The 9,935-nt window shown below is 52.7% G+C and overlaps 1 protein-coding gene across 1 annotated transcript in view; it reads right to left on the bottom strand.

The window, feature by feature from the left end:
- ADAMTS14 (ADAM metallopeptidase with thrombospondin type 1 motif, 14) overlaps positions 1-8,285 on the bottom strand; it is an 86,100-nt gene extending 77,815 nt beyond the window's left edge. Inside the window, exon 1 of the mRNA XM_011991069.1 lies at positions 7,849-8,285. Within this exon, the coding sequence (XP_011846459.1) occupies positions 7,849-8,169 (321 nt within the window). The 5' untranslated portion in view covers positions 8,170-8,285. The remainder of the gene's footprint in view (positions 1-7,848) is intronic.
- Positions 8,286-9,935: the final 1,650 nt, after the last annotated feature.

Here is a 9,935-nt window from a genome sequence, read left to right as displayed (position 1 = left end):
CGGCAGGATGGTAAATGGGGTGCTCTTGACTTCTTCTTTCCTGCTGCCATCCCCTCAGACCTGGTAGACTCAACCAACCAGTAATCCACACCATGTAATAGCAACAGCTGAGTGTACGGGGGACTGCACTATGTCCTTTACACACATGACAACTCTATGAAGTGATTACTATTATGATCCCCACTTTACAGATGAGAAAACCGAACCGCACAGAGGTGAGCTAACTGCTCAGGGTCACGGCATGTAACAGGCAGAGCTGAGATTTCAGTCCAGGCGGTCTGGTTCCAGGGTCACACTCACTCCAGCATGTGCTGCTGAGCTCACAAGCAACCCAAGGCCTCCAGCTAACCGCCTTGCTGGGTTTGGTTCATACAATGGCTTAAGAATTAGAACACTTATTAAAAAGTAAAGTAAACCTAAAAATCCGTATTTCCCATTTCTCCTAAAATACTCAAAACTCTTACAATATCAGAGTGGCACAGGAGTGGGCAGCTCCTCTCCCGTTTGCCATAATCCCACCATCCCTATGACTACCCGGTCCTCTTCTCTTTCTTCTGTTACCTACTTACTCCTGGTGCATCTGAAATTTCCACCTCCTGCCCCTCCAACCCAGGGGCCCAGCCTTATGCTGAATGCTCCAGGAAATGCACACATTTAACACAGTTTCTGATTTCTAGGAACTGGTAGTTGAAATGGGCGATACATCAAGTGAGGGGACAGGGAAGGTGTGAACAGCACAGCAAAGGCAGGGGGCTGAAAAGTGAGGCAAGAGCAGGCCAGCCTGGGCAGGGCAGGGGTGGGGACAGTAGTCTGTAAGCTGGAGCCCATAAGGCTAGAGAGGCAGGTCAGCAAGGCAGCAAGGCCTGCACCAACGTGGGGTCAGACACAATGCTCTGGTGCCCCCTGCCCCTCCCAGGGTCTTTAGGCACACACGTGTGAGGGCAGGAGGCCTGCAGGTCAAGATGTAAGGGGACAAGCCTGCTGGGTGTCTGGGAGGGGGTCGGTCACAGTGAGACTCCAAGCCTCCACACTCCACACCTCCAAAACAAGCTGGAATGTGGAGCCGACTGTGGCTTCCCAAGGCGCCCCCAGGATGCCTACTCACTCATCCAGCCAGTCAAGAGCAGCCCCCGGGGCAAGGACAGCTGTTTGGCACAGGAGACCAGAAAGCCACAGACAAGTCTGCTGTACACCAGCATCAAGCTGGAAGGATGAGTGGCTTTCTCAAACACTGATGTGACTCCTGTTTACAAACCTCCATGGCTCCCCATGATGGCAGGAAGAAGGCCAAGCTCCATGGTGAGGTTGACATTTTCCAATTACATTTTCACCACTCCCCATCTCCCATGGAGGTCTGAAATGACCTGCCATTTCCTGAATCCTGCAGAGACACAGGATTTCCTTCCCTCCAGAATGACTACAATTCTCATTCCGTGGCTTTGAAAACTCCTACTGATCCTTTAAAACCCAGCCCAAATGTCCCCTACCCTGGAAGCCTTTCCTGAGCACCCCTCCTTCTCAGTACTCACCTCCAAGCCACCCCTGGTATGCACTATGCTTCCCTGTATTCCCACAAATCACCGAAGCTTAGTATGGTCTGTGTTGCTTTTTACTGTCTACTGCGCAGTTCAGCCTCCCCTTTAAACCGTGGGCTCCTGGAGTACAGGGGCAGAGGGCTGAGTTTCATCCCCGCATCCCCAGGACCTGGCCAAGGGGATAACACCAGTGATCTATATATCATTGCAGTAAAGGGACTCTGATGGCATTTGTAATATTTATCATTATTAATAGTTACTGTTACAAAGTAATCATGATTGGCCAGGTGCAGTGGCTCATACCTGTAATCCCAGCACTTTGGGAGGCCGAGGCAGGTGGATCAGCCGAGGCTGAGGTCAGGATTTTGAGACCAGTGGGGCCAACATGGTGAAACTCTGACTGTACTAAAAATAAAAAAATTAGCTGGGCACGGTGGTGCATGCCTGTAGTCCCAACTGCTCAGGAGGCTGAGACAGGAGAATCACTTGAACCCAGGAGGCGGAGGTTGCAGACTTTTATCCTTTTTTTAAGGCCCTGCCATAAACCACGTCCTGCACTTTGTGTTATCTCATTTAGTCCTCTGAACAACCCCATAGACAGCTGTTCCTCTGCCCTTCCTACAGATGAGGAATTTAAGCACAGCGAGATGAAGACGCTCGCTCAAGGTCTCACAGCTGTCTGAGCTGTAGTGAGCACATCCTGCTCTTTCCCCCAACCTAGACTATTTCCTTGGAATTACGAACACCACCTTTCATGGGGCCCTTCCATAGGCCAGGTGCTTTTAGTAACAGGTTTATTTATTTTATTTAATTTATTTATTTATTTATTTATTGAGACAGAGTTTCACTCTTGTTGCGCAGGCTGGAGTGCAATGGCGCAATCTTGGCTCACTGCAACCTCCGCCTCAAGCAATTCTCCCGCCTCAGCCTCCTGAGTAGCTGGGGTTACAGACATCCTCACCACACCCGGCTAATTTTGTATTTTTAGTGGAGGCAGGGTTTCTCCATGTTGGCCAGGCTGGTCTCAAACTCCCGACCTCAGGTGATCCACCCGCCTCAGCCTCCCAAAGTGCTGGGATTACAGTCAAGAGCCACCGCACCCAGCCAGTAATAGGTTTGTTGAGATATAACATACCATATAATTCACCCACTTAAAGTGCATATTGTAATTGTTTTTAGTATATTCACAGAATTGTGTAACCACTGCCATCATTTTGGAATATTTTCAGCCTCCCATAAAGAGGCCCCTTACCCTGAAGTTCTCAACTCCCCCAGCCCCACCCTACATTACACTGTAGTCCCATTTTAAAGACAACAGGGAGGTGCTCAAAGAGCTTCTGTGACGTGCTCAGTGGTGAGCAGCTGGGCTGGGATGCAGCCTCCCCCATCCCTCCCAAAGCCGTCTGCCAGGGTCTACTCCGTATAACCCATCAAAAATGCAAGATCTGCAGAGAGTGGAAAACAGAACCAGATGGTGACAAATCTTACACGTGTGGCTGCTTCCGCGCCAGGCCCTGACTCACAGAGGCACTGAAGGCAAAGGGGGAAACACGGTGCAGCCAAGCCCCCATCACCCCGTCACAGGGCATCAGGCCCCAGGACCTAGGGAGGCAGAGAGGGCTGTAGGAGAAGCAACCCTTCAGGAGGCTGGTGGCCTGGATTCTAGATGGGCAGAGTGAGCATGCAGCTCTGCTTAGAAGCAGGGACCCCACTCTGCCAACCCCATCCTTGCACGCCACAGCTTCTCCAGGATCCACAAAGAACTGGTCCCCACCCCATGTTCCTCCCAGGTGCAGAGTGTTAGTGGCTCTGAAGAGTGGCCCATCAGGTCACTGCTGATACCTGGACACATTCCCAGTCTGGGACTCTCAAGTCTAACAACATCCCAAGCTCGCTGCACTCAACCCCAGAGGAAGCACTTTGCAGGCAGGACCAGGCCCCGCCCCCACATCCCTTATTTCCTGCCCCTGAATATCCTCAGGACTGGCTGGGTCATTCTTTCTGCCGGTCAGGAGCCTGGCACTATCTTTCATGTTTACACTGTCTGAACAGTCTTGAGCAATTGCTACCTCCTCCGGGGAGCCTTCCTAGGTGCCCTAACCAAACTAAACGGGTCCTTCTCCTGCTGTCTCTCACCAGATTCTCAAGTTTGCTTTTACATCTGGGTCCCCATTAGCCTACGAACTCCTCCAGGGCAAGGGCCCTGTTTTTTCATTCCTAAATCTTTCTCTTTCCCCTCCCACAGCTAGGACACACAGAAGGCCCTCCAGAACAGTGGGTGGGAAGTAAGATGAAGTATCCCATACCCCACTGTTAGGCATGAATTAACCGCAATGCAGGAGGGAGCTGTCAACTACAGGTTTACAGGGGCCTGAGTCCTGGTTCCAAACTCCAGCAAGGTCAGCCCCACGCCACAAAGCACCAATGCCAGAGCTGGAATGGGTCTGAGCTTACTCATTCCAGCTTCCTTAATGCACCAACGTGGCAACTGAGGCCCAGAGAAGGGGCCAGCTTGCTCAGAAACACATAGCCACATCTCTCAACTCCCAGCCCAGCCTCTTCAAGAGAGCAAGCTGCCGCATCCCTGCCCCACACCCCCTCTTTCATCCTACCCTTCCTTCAAGGTGAGACCAAGCCCCCCTGCCCAGTGTGTCTTCTAGGGTCTACTCCCCAGCCCCACCTGACATGGTGCTCCTTCCCCTGTCCAACCATCAGTAGCCTGTTCAAGCTCTTCCCCCTGCCCACGGGGCCCTCCCCACCCTCTGGCCCCAGCAAACTTCTACTCATCCTTCAAGGCCCAGTTCAAATGTCACCTTCTCTGACATTAAAGAAAACAATCACTCTCATTTACTGAGCACCCATCCCCACTGTGTTCTAGAAAACCAGGTGAATGTTGAAACTACTGGTAGGTTTCCCCCTGCATGGCACCCAAGTTCCTCGAGGACAGGGACCTGACTCTTTGCAAAGCAGGAGTAATAACAATATCTGCAAACATACTTCACAAGATTGAAGGAAGAGAAAGAGTTTTGTAAACTATAAAGTCCTGTGCTAATGGAAGCTATCTGTTCTTCGTATCTCCGCCTATGACTCAGTTTCCTCATCTACAAATGGATGGAGTTAATAAAAGCACATACACACATGCATGCTGTGTCTGGGCCACAGGAAGGACTGGTTGCTGTTGCTGTCATTATCTATGTCACTTTCTTTTTTTATGATCTCCCTGTGGACCTTGTCCATGGTCAGCACTCAGTACATATTTTTTGAAATGAATGACTTTGGCATTTGAGATGTTAGAGAATATGGAATTAAAATCCAGAGACCATGTACAGATGCAGAGTTCAATCTTATCAGAAATGCTACACCATGGCCTTTGAGTCCAAAGGTGAGCTCTGCTGGGTCACTGGGACACAGCCCCTTGCTGTCATGGGACACACAGCAGTTTCCTGGAGTGGGCGGAAAGTCAAGGAATCCCAGCCTGGGGTGACCTCTGTGCTGGCAGCCCCAGTGGAAGGCAGTCAGGGAGTACCACTCCCAGGGCCTGGAGGGGGAGGCGTCCAGATACTGGACTGGAGGACTGGCCTCTGGAAACAGCCAGGGTACATGTTGTGGTCCAGCCTGAAGCTCAGCCCAGTAAAGTCCATTTCTGCCCCTCACCAAGGGGCGGGGGACCCAGGAAAGTCACTTCCTGGAGCCTCAGTTCTGTACCAGCTACAGAGCAAGCCTCCCGAAGCCTGTACCTGGACAGCCTCTGAGACCCGATCCCGCTTCAGCAAATGCCACACAGAATCGATTCCCATCTTCCAGGGAACATCAAGCATAGCCCCTCTTTGGACAAATGAGAAGAGTAAAGCTCAGAAATGGGGGGTGACTTGCCCAAGGTCACACTGCTAAGGAGAACATTTACTCAGAGGCCACCGAAAATCAGCAACACCCTCTGAGGAATGTCCAGCCCCAGCCCCACTGAACAGCCCCACCTCCACCATCTGCCAGCCCCCAAAACCAGAGCATGATGACTTGTCACCATATACGCTACACCATGGAGCCATGTGCTCGTGCTCCAGGAGTGCTAGCTCAGGGCCCTTCATGGCCCTGATCCCTGTGGCACCTAGCGGTCAGTCACTACTTGTCAACAGGCTGCTGAGCTGGTTCAATGACAAGGGAGGTTTTCAGGATGCAAAGGGGGTGGGGAGTTACTTGTTGTCGGTGACAGTCATCCTTAGTTTAGGTTCTCAGCATATATTAAGCATCTCCTCTGTGCCTCACTTCAGGGGGGCAGTCAGAGAAGCAGGAGCCCTAGCCCTGTCACTGAGGAGCTTACGGCCTACCTGTGTGATGACTTTAGAAGGAATTCACCATCTAATTCAGTTCAGCTGCTGGCTTGCACCAGCACTTTCTGTCTGTCTATTTGCATGGATACTGTATCCCTGGATGATTTCTGACATCACTTGGGATTCTCAACCAAAACTTGTGGCCATGGCATAGCTCTAGCCAGCGGAGTGGCCAAGGGCCCCTGTGGCACAGAGCCACAGAGCCAAAGTGGGCTGGCAGCGGAGGCTTAGCCCGGACACCTGACAAGGCCTTAGGCTCCCCCAGCTGCCCTGACAATCTGCTTTCTCAAAGTCCGCTCTCAGGAACTTTTGCATCAGTTCACCTGCAGAGTTTGGTGTCGATCAGATCCTGGTCCCTCCCCCGAGAGGCAGATTCTGCACCCCTGACAAGGTGCTCAGGTGATTCTACCGCATGCTCAACTATGAAAACCAACTACCATGTAGATAAGCCCTCTCCATGAGGGCCCTATCACCTTCAATGGGGTGAAAATTGATTCTGGGGAAGGTAAAAACATATAAAGTCCAGATAGATATACAGTGTATAAACAGATCTTCAGTATATCTGTGGTATTAAAATTGCGTGAGGAAAGCCAGGCACAGTGACATGCACCTATAGCCCCAGCTCCTGGGATGCAGAGGCAGGAGGATGGCTGGAGGCCGGGAGTTCAAGTCTGCAGTACCTTGTGTTTGTGCCTGTGAATAGCCACTGCACTCCAGCCTGGGCAACATAGTGAAAATCCACCTCTAAAAAAACAAAACAAACAAACGACAACAACAAAAAATACCCACCTCATCCTGAGGTGGACTGATGATTAGGGGGGAAATGTCTAAAACATTTAGGGGTACATCATGATAAAAGGTGGAAAGCGCTGGTTTAGACAGAGGCAGCCACGAAATCAGCAGGTAAGACTTCTCCTACACATGGGACGATGGTGACAAATGCTCCCCGCCCTGTCAGTGAGGAAGGAACCCACAAGCCCTCCCCATCTCAAATGTTCCCGGTCTCAAAGCTGGAGGGCAGAGGAGCAAGCAGGCCTCTTCCTGGGACCCATCAGCTCACATCTGGTGTCTCTGGGGCAGGGAAGAGCCGCCGAACAGGACCCTGGGGCTGCTGTGCCAGCTCACAAGGGCCTGCACACTGAAGAGGAGCAGCGAGGGGAACGAGAGCCAGCCCCAAGTGGGGGCAAGAAAGACAGCTCCCCCCATGGCTTTCTGGTTTGCAATGTGGAGCCAACCAGCAGAGGCGCCCCAGACTCTGGGAAGCAGTGTGGAAGCAGTGAGGGTCCTAGGAGAGGGGCCACGCAGAGCAGCCAGGAAAGAGCAGGCTGGCTCTGGGAGGAGAGACAGGGAGGAGAAGAGGAAGGACATGACATCACAATGTTATAGGACATAATAGCAGCCACTAACTGTGCCCGCACCATGAGCCAGGCAGGGGCAGCCCCCAGTGCACTGCCCAGTTAGGCGGGCCACATCCTTAACACCCACGGGTCAGCTCCAGGAGAGCAGAAGCCACGTCTGCCTCAGGCACCACCGTACCCCCAGCACCTAGAACAGTAAATGTGTGCAAAATAAACAAGGGAAAGAACCACAGAGAGGTGAACTCATCCAAATCCTCACAGCTAGGCAGCGGCTCAGCCACAATTCCAACCCCAGCAGTCAGACTCCAGAGCCTGGCTTCCTCACCCCGGTGTTTCTCTACACTCAGAGATACCAGCCAGACAGCTTGTGATCCAGGGGGGTCCATGGAGGGTGACGGGAGAAAAAGCCACGGGGTGGGCATGATAAAGGCACCATCCCAACTCGGCCACTTCACACCTGGCAGAGCGTGAACCTAGTGGCCCGTGGGGGCAGGCGGCACTCCCTCAGGAAGGCAGCACCACCCTGCCTTGGCCCAGACTGCAAAACATGCCCATAGCAATCTCAAAACCACGTGAGCGGGGCACGGGAGGGGGATGATGCAACTTAATGAAAGTCTCATCCCTTACCAATCCGTCACAGTTGCTGATGGCAACAGCTGCCCCAGGCATTCCAGTGACACCTCCAGTGTACACACACTCCTGCCGTAAGGGCTGCCGGAACAGCTCCCGAAAATCCTCCTGCCACTCCACTGAAGCTCCTGGCACTATCAACCTCCGATTGGGCCACAGGCGCAGGTGCAGTTCCTTCCCGAAAACAGTGACATTGAAGTAGAGGGAGTGGCGCCCCGCCCTGCCATGCCACAGGGTCCCTCCTGGGTGCAGAGGGCTGCGAGCCACCCGGAGGTGACTGGAGTGTCGTGGTAGTGTGGGTGGCGTGTCCACTACCATGCTCTCTGCAGAGGCTGCTGCTGGGCCAGACACCACGTGGGAGAGGAAGCGTCCCCGAAAGTCTGTGCTGCAGGGCACTGTCACACCATAGTCACTGAGCTTTCCAGAGAGGTGCAGCTCTGTCGGAGATAAACAAAGAGTCACTTCAATGCAGTCAGTGCAGAGGTAAGGAGAAGTCGGAAATCCCACTAGGGCAGGGAGGGATAGGAACCCTGAGTGTCTCCCTTAGATGGCCCCGTTAGCCTGAGTTCACCCATTTTCCATCCATTGCTTCCTGAGCTCCAGGATTCCTACACTTGGAAGAAGGATGTGCAGGTACTTTGTGCAAATATCACTCCCTGTAGCCCTCAGGTCCTTTTTAAACTTAGCAGAAGAAAGCAAATGATACCAGACAGAGCCTGGTCACTAGCGACAAGACTTCCAACCTTGGGCTCTGCCCAGAAAAGGACTAAAATTCCCCAAAAGCCAACAGGGCAAATAAAGGGAAGGGCAGATCTGCCCAAACTCCGCAGCGTGCTGAAGTCACCACCCCAGGCTGGGGTAGGGCCCTCCTCCCCAAGCTTCCAAGAACGCAGCTGGCAAAACAAACACACCTAGAAACCCAGGGGACCGCGGGCGCGTGTCAAGGAGAAGGTGGGGCTGCAGAGGGGAGGGAGGGAATGCCCAGTTCTCTATTTTTCCAAGGTTAGAAAGAAAACTTTTTAAAGCAGGACAGGGGCCGCTGAGATTTCTGTATGGCCAAGCCCCAAACTGGATAAATATAGATCTTCAAAAATAAAAAGATATACAGGGGATGACCTGCCCACTTGGGCTGAATTAACTGTGAGGTCATGGCCCCATGCTCCAGGCCACATGCCAGCAGGCCCATCCTCACACAGCTCTCCTTGAGCCCAGCCAGGCTGGGCAGGAATGACAGCTCCCTGGCTTCCAGGCCTGGTGATTCATGAATGCGAGTTTGGGAGGAATTTTCATTTCCACACAGCTCTACCTCTCGTCTCCCCAGTTCACGTCACTGATAAAACATAGAAAGTGGTGTTTCCTGAAAATTCCCCATGGCCACAGTTCTAGTTTCATCCCCATTATAGCAGAGGACCCCCAAGACTGCTGCAAGAGGGGACCCACTCTGGCACATGAACAAGGCTCACAGAAAAGGAGGCACCCTGCCTGGAAATGACCAGAGACTCCTCCCCATGTTCAGAGCCACCAGGAGGGTACCCCATGCTGCAGGGCAGGAGTGGAGTGTATCTGGTCTGTAGGCAAGAGGCCTGTGTCCGCAGAGTTTGACAATGCTAGGTTGGGGGCAGTGGAAGGATGTGTGTTTCTGTGCAGAAGCATGACTGCCCTGTACGCTCTGCAGTAGGAGGCAATCACCTGTTAGCCTTATTCTGGGTATGTAACAGTCACACACACACACACACACACACACACACCTTGCACCCATGCTCACACAAGTTGGAGACAGAGAAGACACTGAACGAGAAAGACACACAGGACAGAGAAACAAACTGGGAAAGGGGGGAAAGAAGAAACACAGAGAGACAAAGAGACAGACACGCTGCTCCTAAGAAGAGACTCGATGATCCCAAATTCTCTCCTGGGGTCTCTGTCTACTTCTAGTGCTAGAAATGGAGAGAAATCACTGGACAGTGCTGTGGCACAGGGGAAGAAAAGAGAGCAAATCAGCCCAGAGTGTGCACACTGCCTCCCATCCGCGGGAACCCTGACCGGGTAACTGGAGCAACCTTGGGCCACCCTAACCGCGAGCA

This window comes from Mandrillus leucophaeus, unplaced genomic scaffold, assembly GCF_000951045.1.
Source record: "Mandrillus leucophaeus isolate KB7577 unplaced genomic scaffold, Mleu.le_1.0 Scaffold39, whole genome shotgun sequence".
In the NCBI taxonomy this organism is placed as follows: Eukaryota; Metazoa; Chordata; class Mammalia; order Primates; family Cercopithecidae; genus Mandrillus; species Mandrillus leucophaeus.
This window is presented reverse-complemented; position numbering and strand designations above follow the sequence as displayed.